The sequence below is a fragment of the Pseudorca crassidens genome, chromosome 19, assembly GCF_039906515.1.
Source record: "Pseudorca crassidens isolate mPseCra1 chromosome 19, mPseCra1.hap1, whole genome shotgun sequence".
In the NCBI taxonomy this organism is placed as follows: domain Eukaryota; kingdom Metazoa; phylum Chordata; class Mammalia; order Artiodactyla; family Delphinidae; genus Pseudorca; species Pseudorca crassidens.
Window position 1 is genome coordinate 11,897,394 of NC_090314.1, and position 16,461 is coordinate 11,913,854.

At 57.3% G+C, this 16,461-nt stretch overlaps 2 protein-coding genes across 10 annotated transcripts; one reads left to right on the top strand and one right to left on the bottom strand.

Moving 5' to 3' along the window:
* The first annotated feature begins 202 nt into the window (after nucleotides 1–202).
* Nucleotides 203–8,296, top strand: DVL2 (dishevelled segment polarity protein 2). Of its 8 annotated transcripts, none has more exons than XM_067717261.1 (15): nucleotides 203–655; nucleotides 2,822–2,891; nucleotides 3,336–3,481; nucleotides 3,612–3,721; nucleotides 3,846–3,981; nucleotides 4,065–4,178; nucleotides 4,343–4,398; nucleotides 4,504–4,643; nucleotides 4,730–4,806; nucleotides 5,503–5,615; nucleotides 5,803–5,931; nucleotides 6,021–6,152; nucleotides 6,278–6,457; nucleotides 6,896–7,114; nucleotides 7,582–8,296. In XM_067717261.1, exons 1-15 carry the CDS (start codon nucleotides 462–464, stop codon nucleotides 7,707–7,709), a joined length of 1,944 nt encoding a protein of 647 aa, XP_067573362.1. In that variant the 5' UTR covers nucleotides 203–461; the 3' UTR covers nucleotides 7,710–8,296. The 8 variants fall into 8 exon arrangements, with proteins under 8 accessions (XP_067573362.1, XP_067573354.1, XP_067573355.1 ...); XM_067717254.1 differs by having other exon boundaries at nucleotides 205–655; nucleotides 7,261–8,296; XM_067717257.1 differs by having other exon boundaries at nucleotides 205–655; nucleotides 3,612–3,709; nucleotides 7,261–8,296.
* A 74-nt stretch (nucleotides 8,297–8,370) lies between these two features.
* On the bottom strand, nucleotides 8,371–13,746 carry ACADVL (acyl-CoA dehydrogenase very long chain). 2 transcript variants are annotated; one of them, XM_067717271.1, is made up of 20 exons: nucleotides 13,588–13,746; nucleotides 13,423–13,498; nucleotides 13,085–13,150; nucleotides 12,928–13,000; nucleotides 12,759–12,823; nucleotides 12,519–12,653; nucleotides 11,984–12,128; nucleotides 11,591–11,720; nucleotides 11,376–11,501; nucleotides 10,844–11,042; nucleotides 10,463–10,567; nucleotides 9,939–10,025; nucleotides 9,791–9,853; nucleotides 9,592–9,693; nucleotides 9,416–9,513; nucleotides 9,261–9,333; nucleotides 9,093–9,165; nucleotides 8,934–9,006; nucleotides 8,760–8,835; nucleotides 8,371–8,677 (listed from the first exon to the last, which is right to left on the bottom strand). In XM_067717271.1, exons 1-20 carry the CDS (start codon nucleotides 13,632–13,634, stop codon nucleotides 8,537–8,539), a joined length of 1,953 nt encoding a protein of 650 aa, XP_067573372.1. In that variant the 5' UTR covers nucleotides 13,635–13,746; the 3' UTR covers nucleotides 8,371–8,536. The 2 variants fall into 2 exon arrangements, with proteins under 2 accessions (XP_067573372.1, XP_067573370.1); XM_067717269.1 differs by having other exon boundaries at nucleotides 13,573–13,732.
* Between the last annotated feature and the right edge of the window lie 2,715 nt (nucleotides 13,747–16,461).

Genomic DNA, 16,461 nt, shown 5'->3' on the forward strand with positions numbered 1-16,461 from the left:
TAGTTGGAGGAGGCGGGTGGGGACACACTTGGGGGCGGAGCCGTAGAGGGTTGGGAGACCGTTGCTGAAAGTGGCAATAATGTGACGAGGGCGCTAGGCGGAGCCGAGAGTCACGTGACCAGTGAGGGTCACGTGGTGGGGCGTTACGGGCAGAGCGGGGGTGGGCTAGTTCTAGTCACGTGACATGGGGAGAGGTGGGCGGGGCGCTGGCGAGCCCTCGCGACGTCTGCGGCGGCTGCGGCGCCGGAGCCCGCGGCTTTGGGTCGCGCCCCACGGCCCGTCCCCACCGCCCCCCCCGCACGCCGTCACCCCGCTGAGCCTTGTCTTTTTCCCTTTTGCACCTTTCTTACGCTGGGTCGGTCGCGTTGCTCGCGCGTCGGTTCGTGGGAGTGCGCAGGCGCGGCGGGGGCGATCAGCCCCGCTGGGTGGGCGGCGGAGCCCGGGAGCGCGCGGGCGAGACCATGGCGGGCAGCGGCGCTGGGGGCGGTGGTGTCGGGGAGACGAAGGTGATTTACCACCTGGATGAAGAAGAGACTCCCTACCTGGTGAAGATCCCCGTCCCCGCCGAGCGCATCACCCTCGGCGATTTCAAGAGCGTCTTGCAGCGGCCCGCGGGCGCTAAGTACTTTTTCAAGTCTATGGATCAGGATTTCGGGTGAGCGCGAGGCCTAGACTAGGAACGACGGGGGCTGTGCTTTTGTGGGTTGGGTAATTTTGAGGGTCACTGGTCTGCTTTGGGACATGCTGGGATTTTCTGGGCTATAGTGGAGCACATCTTTACTATGCTCGTGTAGATTGGCTATCCCAGGACGGACAAGGTTATGCTTAGACAGATTGAGGCGTGCGGAACTGTAGGAGGACAGACTGGGATATACTAAACCAGATTATAGAAGATTAGGCTATACTGGAATAGAGTGGGGCACACTGGTTTATTTTTGGGTGTTCTGGTCTGTGCTGAGGTAGATTGATCTCTCCGCTGGTAACTACATTGTGAGTAGTCCTGTAGCACACAGGCTATGTAGGGATATTGTGGACTCTGCTGATGTAGATTGGGCTATACTGGGCAGGCTTGGGATGTTCTGTCCTATACTAAGGCAGACAGGATAGTTTGGGGACAGTCTAGTCCGTACTAACGCAGAGTGTTCTGTTGGGATGCCATTCTGGTCTCCAGCGGGTTCTATTGATTGATCTTAGTTTCTCTGGGGGCCTAGTTTTTATTGGGACACTCAATACAAGGGCAGACGGGGCTGACGGGGTCTGTACCAATACAGCTGGTACAGTCAGCTGTATTGGGATATTCTAGTCTATATTGGTGTAGACAGCTGCACGTGGTAGAATAGATTGGGCTACCCTGGGGTAATTTGGGACAGTCTGGGCAAGACCGGGACTTTAAATAATGCAGAGTAGGCCCTTTTGTGTTTATAGCCTTTGGGACTGTGCTCTCTTGGTCCTCAGTCTCAGCTCTTGAAGGGAGGCTGGATCAGGCTGGGATAGCCTGGGTTATAGGAAAGCTGAACAGACTGGGCTCTACCTAGAAACACTGTTGGACGTTGGGAAGGTGGTACTGTCTTGGGGGTTACCTTGGATTTCAATGTTCTATTTGTCAGCACTATAATCTGGGGTAGTTTATTCAACTTTTGTGCCTTGATTTCATCTGTGAAATGGAGTTAACCAGAGTAAAATGCTTAGTACAGGTGCATGGTACGTTCTTGGTGTGTGGTCATTGCCCTTATTAGCATTGAGTCTAATTCTTAAACTAGGTTATGATAATACAGGATAGAATCACTTGGAAGGCTGGACTATGCTGAGACTGGATTATGTTGTGAAGAATACAACGTTATGCTGAGACAGATTGGTAGTGACTGGGTTGTGTTGTCACATTGATAATAGGTGGGATTGAGTTGACATATATCCACATTGTTAGAACCATATTAGGCTAAAGGGTTAATCCGACCAGATATCCCAATTTGGGGGTGAGTGTGTGTGAGAGTCTGTTCAGGGCAGAGTGTGTCATAGTTTATACGTTTATTAGTTTAGCCAGCAGGTATTTGTTAATGCTTACGAAGTGTCAGGTACTTTGGTCTGTGGCCGGGGACATGGTGTTGAACAAAACAGGCATTGATGATTTCACTTGGTGATTGAAAAGAAGGTCCGTTGAAGGAACCGATGGGAGAGGTGACCCCCAGGACTGGGCTTTAGGGTCTGTCAGGAGGAGCAGATTGCTTAGTGCAGAGTTTGTGCCAGGTGAGGCACAGGAGAATGGGGATCTGGGCTTCACCTCTGCTTGGGAGCTCAGTCTAGTGAGGAAGTACTATTCTTTGGTCTAATGGGTATTTTTATCTAGGGGAAGACAGACATTTGGACATCTCTCTGAAAGTGAGTTAGAGAAAACTAAGGAAAGCATAAAAGTAGAGATGTAGATGAGGACCAAAGCCTTTGGGGGAAGTTGTGTGAGGAATACGGTGAAAGTTGGAGGGAGGCTGCCTGCAAGCTCCTAAGGTTAGATATTTGGGGCAGCTGGGGCAACCTTACGGGAAGCCTTTGAAATTGGACTGAGAGGTTTGAATCAGACTCTAGGAAATCTCTGGAACAGCGCTGAGCCCCTGAGGATGAGCTGGGGAGAGAAGGAGAAATAAGAAAAGGGAATTGAGTTTGGTGATTTCTTAGGTGTAAGTGTTACAGCGTCAGAGAAGGGGACTCGGACAACGTTGGAGAAAAGCCACATCCTTGAGCTGGATGAAGATTGGGAGAAACTTCGAATGCGGGTGGGAATGGGGGAAGCCAGTCCAGTCTCACTGACCTTTACCTTGTCTCTCGGCAGGGTGGTGAAGGAAGAGATTTCAGATGACAATGCTCGCCTTCCCTGCTTCAACGGAAGGGTGGTATCCTGGGTAAGGGGCCCTGCCGGAGAGTCCCTCTGGCATTGCCAAACTCCTCCAAGCCTCAGCCTGTGCCCGCCCCCTCGCAGTTGCCGGAAGCTCTGGCTCTTTGCCTCCTTACCTGTTTGTTTCTTTGTTTTTGGCCATGCCCTGTGTGGCCTTCCCGACGGATTGAACCTGGGCCTGCCGGTGAGAGCGCCGAGTCCTAACCGCTGTACTGCCAGGGAACTCCCATCGTCCTTACCTTTTGGAGAGCCAGCCAGCTGGAGCTCCTCAGCCTTCTCCTTCTGGAGCCTCTAATGCTTGCTGCCGCTTTTTTTGTGCTTTTCTGCGGGCTCTCTCAGGCGCCGTCCCCTTTTCTAGTCTTTCCTCTTACTCTCATCTCATGTGCCTCTCATATTCCTCACTGAGCCGTTTTTTGTTGTTGTTCTTTTCAAATCACTTGCATTCTTCTAGTTAGTGTCATCAGATAACCCCCAACCTGAGATGGCCCCCCCAGCCCACGAGCCTCGGACAGACCCGGTGCCTCCACCGCCACCTGTACCCCCTCTGCCACCAGAGAGGACCAGTGGCATTGGAGACTCCAGGCCTCCATCCTTCCAGTGAGTCCTTGGGATTCTTGAGTCCAGGGGAGGGAGGTGAGGAGGGAATCCAAGCCCCTTGGGAGGGGAAGCCGACGATTAGGAGCCTTGTCCCACTGACGCAGGTGGGAAACCCTCTCTGCCCATCTAGCCCTAACGTGTCTAGCAGCCGGGAAAATCTGGAGCCCGAGACAGAAACAGAGTCAGTGGTGTCTCTGAGGCGGGAGCGACCTCGCAGGCGAGACAGCAGTGAGCGCGGCGGTGAGGGGGGCCAGGCCTGGAGGCCGGCTAGACTGGGAGTTGGGGAGGGGTCAGCTCCGACCCAAAGCCCTGACAAGGGTGAGGAGCCCGAGTCCTGGTTCCTGAGGGTCCTGTTCTCCCTCAGCGGGGGGCCACCGGCCCAGCGGCCCCTCGAGGCTGGAGCGCCACCTGGCAGGGTACGAGAGCTCCTCCACCCTCATGACCAGTGAGCTGGAGAGCACCAGCCTGGGGGACTCGGACGAGGAGGACACCATGAGCAGGTGGGGCTCCGTAGGCCTCCCCGGGGTGCCCCCCCACCGCCACCCCGTCCTCTCCTTTGGCCCCGCGACCACCGCCCGGCCAGCTCCCCGCCCGACCTCCCGGCAGGTTCAGCAGCTCCACGGAGCAGAGCAGCGCCTCCCGCCTCCTCAAGCGCCACCGGCGGCGGAGGAAACAGCGGCCACCCCGCCTGGAGAGGGTGAGGGGCTTCTTGTGGGGCAGCTGGACCTCGGGGGAGCTGGGGGCGCGGGCCTTGGTTTCGGGGGTACAAGGCCCAGACAGGGAGAATGCTGGGGCTTGTCCCGGCTTGTTGGAGGCAGTCCGGCTCCTTCCCCTTTACCCACCACAGGCCTCATCCTTCAGCAGCGTCACCGATTCCACCATGTCTCTCAACATCATCACAGTCACGCTCAACATGGGTATGGAGGGCGCCCGGGCCCTGGGGGCTGGGAGGACCTGGTCTCCAGGGTCCCTGGGAGGCATGAGGCTGGGCCTTCCTCTCGTCACATGGCCTCCCTCCACAGAGAAGTACAACTTCCTGGGCATCTCCATCGTGGGTCAGAGCAACGAGCGGGGAGATGGAGGCATCTACATCGGCTCCATCATGAAGGGTGGGGCTGTGGCGGCTGATGGGCGCATTGAGCCCGGGGACATGCTTTTGCAGGTGAGCTGGGGCGGGGCCACCCGCTGACCCAGGCCGGGGCCCTCAGCCCCTCTCCCCCACCTTTGACCCACCGCCCCTCCTGCCAGGTGAACGACATGAACTTTGAGAACATGAGCAACGATGATGCGGTGCGGGTGCTGAGGGACATCGTGCACAAGCCGGGGTGAGCCTTCGAGCTGGTCCCAGGTCCTTGGTTCTCTTTCGTTGCCTTTTCACCTTTCGTTTTATTATTTTAAAAAGTGGTAAAACATAACGCTCATCAGAAAGTACGTAATATGGGACTTCCCTGGCGGTCCAGTGGTTGGGACTCCGCGCTTCCACTGCAGGGAGCGAGGGTTCGGTCCTTGGTCAGGGAACTAAGATCCCACATACCGCACGGCGCTGCCCAAAAAAAATACATAGAGCAAGAACGCGTAACAAGTGAGTCTGGAGTGAGTGGGTGTTTGCGTCGCCACCACCTAGATCATGACCTAGAAGCTTTCTGACCCGGGGAGAGCCCCTCACAGTGTCCCTTCCCACTCCCTCCCTCCTCACTCCCTCAGAGGTAACCACTCTCCTGATGCTTTGGTCATCGCCACGATGGTTTGCTTGGTCGTTGTTTCACCGGCCATACACGTGTTTTTGAACAACACAGTTTAGTTTTACCTGTTTTCGGACTTGCTCTGAATGGGACCATGCAGCGTGTACTCACTTGAATTACTCAGCAGTGTGTTTTTAAGAGTTACCCGTGTTGGTGAGTCACCCGCATTGTGGAGCCTTCCACCATTACCTTCTCTGGCCCAGCCATGTCTGTGCTCCTTTTTTCTTTTCCTTTTTTTGTCCCTCACCTATTCTCATTCCAGGCTTCCCCACTCCTCAGGCCTCTCCCCTCACCCCAGCCTGACTGGCCTCCTCTTCCTCACAGCCCCATCGTGCTGACTGTAGCCAAGTGCTGGGATCCCTCTCCCCAGGCCTATTTCACTCTCCCCCGAAGTGAGTGATGCTCAGGGACCTGTAGCTGGGAGGACAGGGCGGGTGTGGATACCCTTGGCCTCCAGGCTGCAGGGAGTGGGTGGGTGAGGGTCAAGGTGGGGCTGGGACAGGAGTCTGATTCGGGGAGGGACAGGGCTGGCTCTCTGGGACTGGGAAGTGACCATCTTGGTGGCCTTCGCTCTCCCAGATGAGCCCATCCAGCCGATTGACCCTGCTGCCTGGGTCTCACACTCTGCTGCGCTGACTGGCACCTTCCCAGCCTATCCAGGTTCTTCGTCCATGAGCACCATCACATCTGGGTCCTCTCTTCCGGATGGTGAGCCCCCAGGCCCACCTCATCCAGCATCCCTGGAAGACTACCCAGTGTGGTGTGAATCCACCGCTCCTCTGTTTCTCCTTTGTCAGGCTGTGAGGGCCGGGGCCTCTCCATCCATACAGACATGGCATCTGTGACCAAGGCCATGGCAGCTCCAGAGTCTGGACTGGAAGTTCGGGACCGCATGTGGCTCAAGATCACCATCCCTAACGCCTTTCTGGGTACGGCTGGGCTCTGGGCAGGTGGCGTGGGGAGGAGGAGGCCACAGCTGGGAGTGGTCCAGGCAGGGGTGAGGCAGGAGCTGGGGAGGAGAACCTGAGGCCTTTCTTTGCCCTGGGCGATCCAGGCTCGGACGTGGTTGACTGGCTCTACCATCACGTGGAGGGCTTTCCTGAGCGGCGGGAGGCCCGAAAGTATGCCAGCGGGCTGCTCAAGGCGGGCCTCATCCGGCACACTGTGAACAAGATCACCTTCTCTGAGCAGTGCTATTATGTCTTTGGAGACCTCAGTGGCGGCTGTGAGAGTTGTGAGTGCCCCTGTCCCAGCCCAGGGAGAGTGGATCTGGCCGCCTCGTCCTGCCTCTCCAACCCCAGGCCTAAGGGCCACCGTGGACGCTGAGCAGCGTGCGTCCTGCGCTGGGCCTTGCACTGGCTGGTGACACGCGTGGGGGCTGACGTCCCCCGGTGTTCTGCCGGACGAGCTGTGCGTCACGTGCAGGGTTGTGTCTGCTGGTGGGGAGGGCGGCTTTTCCTGAGTCACATAGAAGCACGTGGGACTAGTGGTGGCCCTGGCCGAGTTCCTGCCCTGATGGCTGTGGCCGGTGGGACATTTCCTGTCCGAGGCCTTCGTTTTAACCCCCATCATGGATGGTTGTGGGGAAACGGTTCCCAGTTCCTCTTCATTCGATGTCTTGGGGTGCTGGCTTCTTAAAGCAGTGATCCTGGGTCTTTCTCTTGGTTTCCAGACCTAGTCAACCTGTCTCTGAATGACAACGATGGCTCCAGTGGCGCTTCGGACCAGGACACCTTGGCTCCCTTGCCCGGGGCCACGCCCTGGCCCCTGCTGCCCACCTTCTCCTACCAGTACCCAGCCCCGCACCCATACAGTCCCCAGCCCCCACCCTACCATGAGCTCTCGTCCTACACCTACGGCGGAGGCAGTGCCAGCAGCCAGCACAGTGAGGGTAAGTCACCGCCAGATCCCCGTACAGCTGGGGCCTGGACGTGGGCACCAAGGTGAAGCCAGGGAGCAGAGGCTGGAGTGGGGACTGGGGAGGCCAAGAGACCCTGGGCTGGGGCTCAGTTGCTCCCATCCCCTCTCCCCCCACAGGGAGCCGGAGCAGTGGGTCGACACGAAGCGATGGGGGGGTGGGGCGCACAGGGAGGCCTGAGGAGCGGGCCCCTGAGTCCAAGTCTGGCAGCGGCAGTGAGTCTGAGCCTTCCAGCCGGGGCGGCAGCCTTCGGCGGGGCGGGGAACCTGGTGGGACTGGTGATGGGGGCCCTCCCCCATCCAGGGGCTCATCAGGAGGTGCTCCCAATCTCCGAGCCCACCCAGGGCTCCATCCCTATGGCCCGCCTCCTGGCATGGCCCTCCCGTATAACCCCATGATGGTGGTCATGATGCCCCCTCCCCCGCCCCCTGTCCCTCCAGCAGTGCAGCCTCCAGGGGCCCCTCCAGTCAGAGACCTGGGCTCCGTGCCCCCAGAGCTGACGGCCAGCCGCCAAAGCTTCCACATGGCCATGGGCAACCCCAGTGAGTTCTTTGTGGATGTTATGTAGAGCGCGTGGTGGGGCCATGTTGGATCTCCAACCTTGGCCTGTCAGTGCTTGGTGCTCCTGTCCTGTGATTGGGTGTCTTGTCAGTCACGTGCTCATTACTCCTCTGGTGCCTGGACTCAGTCTGTCCTGTGGGCTGCTGCCTGCTGTGAGGTTGTTGCCACTGTGACTCTTTCCAGCAGTGCCTGGTTCCTCCCCCTTCCCTCAGGGGTCAACAAGGGACCTTTGGTTATTTTTAGCTTTATTGTTTTTTATAAGCCTTTTGGGGGGGTTAAAATAGACTTTTTTTACATTTTTGGGACTATTTTTTTACTAGACGTTTTCTCTTTTGTATGAAGAATCCCTGTCTCCTGGGCCCCTTCTTCTAACCCCAAAATGTGATCTCCTACTCCATTTGCCCAGTCAGCTCTGTCCTGCACAGGGTGGGAGGGTGGTCAGTCGGTGGTACCCTGGCAAGTGGAAGGGGGTTGGTTCCCCTAGACAGCAGTCAAAGAAAGCTGGGGTATTTGGGGGCTGTGTAGCTGCTTTTGTTACTCTATTTATTTTAGTCACTTGTATAAAACACCAAATAAAGCAATAGGGGCAAACTCCCCGTGCCTCTGGCTCCTTTCTTTGGGAGGGAGGCAGGCAGCAAGGGAAAGGACAGAGGTACGGCAGCAGAGCATGACTTGTTAGAGACTTTATTTGTGAGGCGGTAAGCACTCCCTCTGAGAGTAGGCACCGTCCTGGGCCGAGGCCCCCTTGAAGGCAGAACCAGGATCAGCACAGAAGGGGCCTGGGCTTGGGCTTGGGAGAAGGCATATTCTGGGCCAGGCCCTAGCTGGGAGTATTCAGAAGCCAAGGGGGTTGCTGGTGACCACGCCCCCCCGCTCCACCAAGGCCTTGGAGATGCTTTTGAAGTTACGGAAGAGTTCCTGCTGCTGGGGGTCAGACTGCAGAGCAGCCATGTTCTCCCGGATCCGGGCTGCAGCCTGGGGAGGGGGAAGGAGGGGTCAGGCCTGTGCCTCGAGGGCCCCCCTGCCGCCCCCCGTACTTGGTAGCCCTGGATCTCACCTCAGTACACCAACTGTCACAGAGCATTTTCTCATGCTGGGCTGTGGGGTGGCCCTCACTCAGGGCCCTTGAGGCCCTGGGGGGAAGTAGGAGGAAACCAATCTGGGCTGTGAGCCAGGCCCAGGACCCCCAGTGCCCCCATTGCAGCTCAGGCCTCCCCCACTGCCTCCTCACCTGGACAGAACCACCACCATGGCATAGAGGTCAATGGCACTGTCTGCCAGACGCTGCAGCAGAAACTGTTCGTCTGTCAGGTAGATGGGATGCGGTTGGGGGGTGGTTAGTCGGAGGGAAAGGAAAGTGGGGGGCGGGAATGGGGTAGAGCTCACTCACTGACAATCTCCTTCTTGTGTTTTATCAGCTTGGTCTCCACCACTGCAGCAAACTGCTCCAGAGCCTGCACTGCCTAAAGAGATGGGGAAGGTGCCCGGGGCTCAGAGTGGGGCCCAGCCCTGTCAGTCTTCGACGCAGACTGTCCCCCCACCTTGACCACTTACTCACCAGCTCACCGCTCCGACTCAGTTCCTGGTGGATGGTGCCGCTGAGACTCAGGCCACTGCCCAGCCCTGCCCGCCTTAGAGAAAGGGGAAGGGTGACTGGTTAGTTGCCACACCCTGCCCTACCCCGCCCCGCCCTGCCCTGGCCCCTAAGCTTACCGCCTCAGCTGTTTGCTTGCCTCTCCCAGCAGGAGGCCAGCATTCCCAAAAGGATTCTTTAGAGCGTTGCCAAGCCCCGAGAGTTCCTTTCCTTTGTCCTGTGGGGGGAGGAGGGTCCAATAGTCAGGACTCCGCTGTCCTGCCCAGCTCCTCCCCCCATTTCTCCTCCCTCTTACCATACAGCCCTGCAGAGCCACGAACAGCCGGAGAATGTCATTCGTCCCTTCAAAGATCCGGAAGATGCGAAGATCTCGGAGCACACGCTCTACCCCAGGCTCCTGCCACAGGGGAAGACAGATCATACACCCATGCTGGACGTGCCGCCTCCTCCTCCTGGCCCGCTGCAGCCGGCCTCGGCAGAGAAGTGTTCTGTACCTTCATGAAGCCCATGCCCCCCATGATTTGGATGCACTCATCTGTCACCTTCCAGGCTGCCTCCTAGGGACAAAGAAAACACCCAAAATTGGGTTTGGAGCCAAGCTCCCAAACCGGGCTCTCCCTCCCCCCAGGCCTGGGACCTCACCGAGCCAAAGATCTTGCTGATGGCAGCCTCTATCTGGAAGTCTGTGGATCCCTGGTCCATGTTGGCGCTCACCATGTACGCCATGGACTGAGGTTGGGACACGGGAAGGGAAATGGAAAAGGGCTGCATCAGACTCGACCTGATCACCCACATCTACAAGACTGGGTCTGCCCTGGCGCCCTGTGGCCCTCGCCTTCACCTTCCAATGCCGTGTCAGGCATGTCCAAATATTTGGTTCCCTGGTCAGTTCGTCAGGGGCTTGCAGGCATTTGACTTCTTGAAAGGGGTGAAGAAGGAGTAAGGGTGGGGTGGGGTAGACCAAATTTCAGGGACCTCTGGAAGCACCTCGGCAGAACAGCATGCCTCTCTCCGTCCTGCGGAAGCTGAGCTGACTATGCCTCCCCGCATCCCCTAGGGCATTGGTGTAAAGCTGGAGACCCACTGCCCCAGGTGCTGCTGGGGGTTGTAGTCTGACCCAACCGGGAAGAAGGCCTCAGGGCTCCGGGGAGGGGGGTGGCCCTCACCTCAGTCACATATTGCAGCATAGCCATCCGGGCCAGCTTCTCCTGGATCATCCCAAAGTTGTGAATTTTTTCCCCAAACTGGGTACGATTAGCAGCATGATCCACCTGGAAGAGGGCACGTGTGTCCCGCTGTGGTTCTCTAGTCTCCTCTTTTCCGGGAGAGGGGCTGGGCTGCGCTGGGATGGGTGGGCTTTGGCCACGGCCAAGAGTTCAGTCCAGGCTGGGTGGAGACCTAAGCTATCAAGTCTGGAGCTGTTGGCAGGGGAGGGGCCTCTGGTGGAGGGAGGGCTTGCAAGAGACCAGGGACACATGGAAAGGGAGACAGTGTGACTTAGGCTTAGATTCAAGCTAGCTAGGGACTCAGGCAGGGAGGGTACTCACCGCCTTAGCAATGATGCCCTTCATGGTGCCTGCCATGGCCGCGGCCATGCCAAACCTTCCGTTGTTGAGAATGTGCATGGCGACCTTGAAGCCGCCCCCCACCTCACCCAGTACGTTCTCTGATGGCACCTGTACTCCGTCAAAGTGCACCTCTGCCGTGTTTGAGGCCTTGATGCCCATCTTCTTCTCAGGGGGCCCGCTGTGACAGACAGGGTGGAGAAGTTGCCACTGGGTGTGTGTGGGTGAGCCATTCATTCATTATGAGCCAGCCTGTAGGAGGCGCAGGCAGCAGTCCCTGGCATGCCCAGAGGGCTGAGGAGGCCTGGCTCTATCCCGCTGTCGTGTGATGGGCTCAGTGGTCGCTGAAGCCAAACTTTAGGTCAGTTGCATGCATACTAGGCCTAAAAGGAACATGCCGTCCAAATGCTCTGGCTTTTGCACCCATCCCCAGAGTGACCTGTGACAGCCATCTGCCCTGGAACTCAGTACTGCCCTCTCCCTGGCTCTACCTCTTTCTCCCCAGCCCACTCACTTGGTGACACCTCCAAAGCTCCTCTCCACCACAAAAGCTGTGATCTTCTCCTTCATGGCCCCCGTGGCTGTGTCTTTAACTGGTGTCTTGGCAAAGACCGTGAAGATATCCGCTAGGCCTCCATTACTGTGGAAAAGTGAGAGGCAGTCAGGATGGAGCAGTGGGGCCTGGACGTGGGCAGAGGTGGAGAGGAGGGAAAAGTGGGAGAAGAGTGCCTGATCCAAATCTTGCTTCCACTGAGGGTATAGTATCTTCCACAGGGGCTAGGCACAGCTGAGGTTCGGATAGAGGCTGCATCTGATCCACTTGAGGGCTCAGTTAGACAGAAAGCGGCAATAGTCTCCCCTGTTGGAGAGAGAGCTCCTTTACACTGGGTTCTGATGGGCAGGAAAGGCCCTTTAGTGCCCACCCACCCACACAGGTATTCCCCCTTAACCCTTCTGGCGATATTCAGTGTCTTCGTATTTCCCCACCAGCACACTGTGATGTCTACCCAGAATCTCCCCCAGCCAACACACCCAGCTGTGTGGTGATCTAAGTACCACGCAGCCTAATTTGTGCCAGGCCCAGGACACTCCCGATCTCTGGGTCTCCTAGGGCTGCCTCACCAGATGCCAGTTTGGGGAGGTATTTTTCTTTCTGGGCCTTTGTGCCGAAGAGCAGGATGCCTTTGAAACCGATGCTCTGATGGGCCCCCAGGACGATGGCCAGGCCGAGGTCATGCATGCCCACGATCTCCACCAAGCGGGCATACTGGAGGGGAAACAGGCATCTGGGGCTGTAACTGGCTACGTGGGGACCTGCCCTTAGCAGGAAAGCGTGGGCAGCAGGGCAGAGCCCGACCTGGGCATCCCTGCAGAGCGAGTGGGCAGAGCAAGTGGGGCCACGGCAGAAGGACACTGGCAGGTCTGTTCCAGGTCTCTGGGAGGTTGGTTCCCTACACTACCCTCAGGCAGTCCCCACCTTAGCGATTCATTAGGACTTGGGACCTTGGGTGAGGTCCATGGCCCTTGGGAACTGCAAGTAGTTTGGTGGTAACAGTCAACATCCCACAGGCCCCCAGGGCAGCTCTTGGTAGAGACCTTAGCTCCAGGAGTGAGGTGTAGACTGGGACACTGGAGGTGACCGAGGGAGCTCCCTCACCTGGGTGTTGCAGAGACCCACACCACCCAGTTCACTGGGCACTTGCAGACCAAAGGCCCCCAGCTCCTTGAGACCCTGCATAGTGGTCTCCTCCACTTGCTCCAGCATGTCATTCTTGGCAGGATCGTTCACCTCCTGGGGAAGGCACAGGATCTCATATCCAGGCTCCTGTTAAGCTCCTTATCCTCTTTCCCACCCCATCAGGGACCAAGCTCTATTCCTCAGGCTGGCATTGCTCACCTCAAAGAATCGGGACACAGGCCCCACCAGCTCTTTAAGAAACTGTGTCTGGTCCTCGTTGAGCACTGCAGGGGTTGGAGTGGCAAGAGGGACGGGCAAGTCAGGCCAGGCGAGGCGGTCAGGGGAAGACGCCCCATCCCTATCCAGCTCCGCCTATCCGTTTCCTTACCAGAGGGGTACGGGAACACCTGATCAGTGGTGAGCTGGCCTTTGAACATCCCCACAGCAAAGGACTTAGATTCCTGCACAGGGAGAAGGGAGTTTCAGGGAGCAGTGTGGGGTGGGTCTGTCCCTGGCTTAGCTCCTCCCGGGCTCGAGCCACATACCGGCTTCGCCCGGTTTTCCCTGGTCGAAGCCTCAGAAGAGAGAGACTCGGACTTCTCCACAGCCGCCTGGGGAAAGGGATGGTTAGTGAGGCCGGGGAAGGGGATTCCAAAGTACCAAGGAAAGCAAAGGGGAAGAGCTGGGTGCCAGGGGAGGGCGCATCCGCCACCTTTCCCCTAGTTTCATCTTCAGGGCACCCTGGTCTGCCCTTTCCCCTACTTTCGGCGCCAGGGCGATCGGCAGGTGACTGGGACCAAAAGGGAGACCCCTGCCGGCGGCGGGGAGGTGGGAGCCGAGGCGGCTTCCCGCTCTCATACCCTCGAAGGTGGCCGTCACTTACCTGGGCGGCCCCACTGGCATAGGGTCGCCAGGCAAGGCCGGGCCGGGGCTGCCCAAGGAGCGCACTGGACCGCGAGCTGTGGGGAGTAGGGGTTCAGTCCTGGCCCGGTGTCCGAGCCCACTGCCCCCTTACCCCCTGTCATACACACACCTCCCGCTCCCCAACCTCAGCAGCTGCCGCCCCATGCTCGGCGCCATCCTCGCCGCCTGCATCACCGAACCGCTCCGACCGCTGCTACCCTGAGCGTTGACTTAGCGCTCTCGCCGGGTTAGCCAAAGTCTGGTCCTCCAGCCTTGCTTCATCCTCCACAATGCACCGGGAGGCGGTGGGCGGGGTTTCCGGCCGCTAGCGCATGCTGGGGGCTGTAGTCCCGGAGCGCCACCGAACCCCTGCATTCTGGTTGACCTAGGGTCATTTCCAAACGTCCCTTGTCTCCCCCAAACTCCTTCATCTCGCCTGTCCGAACTGGAGTGTAGCCCTCAGAAGGGGTGATAAGATAGGCTGAGACGGAAGACTGAGGAACTTAGGCGGCTGCAGCCAGAGGGATGGAGGGTAGACTGAAGGGAGGACTTCCCAGGTGGAATTAGAGGGGAGAGGTGGGAAGACATAAACGTAAGATAGATGCCAGAGGCAGAGGCATGGAAAGAGGACTCTTTGGGGTTCCTCGTGAAATCCGTCTCCACCAACACAAAACAGAGGGAAATAGTGGGGTGCGGTTAGAATGGGCATCATCAGAAAATCTACAAACAACAAATGCTGGAGAGGGTGTGGAGAAAAGGGAACCCTCTTGCACTATTGGTGAGAATGTAAATTGATACAGCCACTATGGAGAACAGTATGAAGTTTCCTTAAAAATCTAAAAATAGAACTACCCTATAACCCAGCAATCCCACTACTGGGCATATACCCTGAGAAAACCATAATTGAAAAAGACACATGCACCCCCATGTTCATTGCAGCACTATTTACAATAGCCAGGTCATGGAAACAACCTAAATGCCCATCAACAGACAAATGGATAAAGAAGATATGGTACATATATACAATGGAATATTACTCAGCCATAAAAAGGAACAAAATTGGGTCACTTGTAGAGACATGGATGGATCTAGAGACTGTTTTACAGAGTGAAGTAAGTCAGAAAGAGAAAAACAAATATCGTAAATTAACACATATATGTGGAATCTAGAAAAATGGTACAGATGAACCGTTTGCAACGCAGAAATAGAGACACAAATGTAGAGAACAAACGTATGGACACCAAGGGGGGAAAGGGGTGGGGGGCGGGGATGTTGGTGGCGGGATGAATTGGGAGATTGGGATTGACATGTATACACTGATGTGTATAAAATAGATAACTAGTAAGAACCTGTTGTATAAAAAAATAAATAAATTTAATTCAATTAAAAAAAATAGTGGGGTGGGTGACTCAAGGTGGGTGTGAATGGCTCAGGCATATTATCCTGAGACGACAGAGTTGTCACTAACTCTGGAAACACCAAAATTTTCACAGTAGGAAGGACCCCGAGGTTTGCTGCCTCCCCCTTAGGGCCTCTGAAACCTTCCTGAACATCTCTCTGCACCCTCTCTTACACACACACACACACACACACACACACACACACACAGACACACGTCTACTCTGGGTCAAGAAGTCCCAGGTAATTTATGCCCCTCTTTTTGCCATTCTCACTGGGGACAGGCCCCAGGAGGAGAGAGTGACAGCTTCCCCTCCTTTTGAGCTGTGAGAGCAGAGCCCCTTGGGGGTGGCCCTCTTCCCCGGTCCTCAGGAAAATGTTGCGGTCATGCCTGGCTTTGGGGAGAGGGGCCAGCGTGTGAGGGGGAAGGTGGTGATGGCGGTGGTGCCTGGGGACCTGGGAAGAATGGAATGGTGGGCGGCTCAAGCCTGCCAACTTTACCTGACAGCTCAGGCTGGGTGGGGAGAAGACAGCTCAGCTCTGATCCGGTGGATTAGAGAGATTAAAGTGAGAGAAGAGAGAGATGTCTGAGGGACCAGGACCAAGAGGTGAAAAACAGGAGTCCTTGTGAAGGAGAGGCCTGGGGGCTGGTGGGGGGCTGGGACCCAGGGGTCCTTCTCCCTGGACCTTTCCAGAGAGTCTGGGGTGAGAGGGCAAAGGCTGGGGAAGAGGAGGTGAGTGTGTTGGTCCCTCAATCTTGTCCTTGTCCCAATCCCCGCTCACTTGCATTTCACCAGCTCCCAGGTCAGCCCTCTGGCTCCTGGCCCCCCCACTATTGCGATGGGCACCCCCTCTCCTCACGGTGCTGCACAGTGACCTCTTCCAGGCCTTGCTGGGTGAGTCGCCCCAGTTTTCTGGGGGGCGGTGGTGGAAAGGGCTGGCCTGTGCCTGTGAGGGCAATTACTGAACTTGGGGGCTGGTTCGGAGCCTGGAGATCATTTGGTACAAGCAGGAGCCCCGGGCAGGGGTCATCCGTCAGCATCCAGTCCACCAGCCTTGGCTAGAGGAGTTCCTCTGTCCTTACCAGGCAGGTGGAGGAGAGGTGATGGCAGGGGCAGCCAGGGAGGCGGGGGGGATGGGGTGGGGGGTGGGGGGAGAGCTAACTCAGCTCTGTTCCTGTGACAGACATCCTGGACTATTACGAGGCTTCCATCTCAGAGAGTCAGGTAAAGGGGTGAGGGTGGGGGCCTGACTTCCCGAGGGAGCAGGCAGGGCTGGAGGGGGACCAAAGTACTGCGAATATGAACCTGAGACTTGGGGGCCCTGGGGACAACATCCTGAGTCAGGGGCAAGGAGAATGCACTCTTTCCCGTCCTGTAGCCCCTTCGCCCTCTTGCTTCCCACTCTTCTTTACCTGCCCCAGTTTCACGCACTAGAGTCTAGGACGCAGTCACTTTCCAGGCTTCCTCCTGTGAATCCTGAGGGAGCACTAGGCCCCCAGGGATTCCCTCCTGCCAGCCCCTCCCTCACTCCCTACCCCCTACCATGGCCTTTCTCCAGTATCTCAACAACCCCGGGTGCTCCCAGCCCATCTGTGTGTGCCTCCTCGTCTGAGAAATGA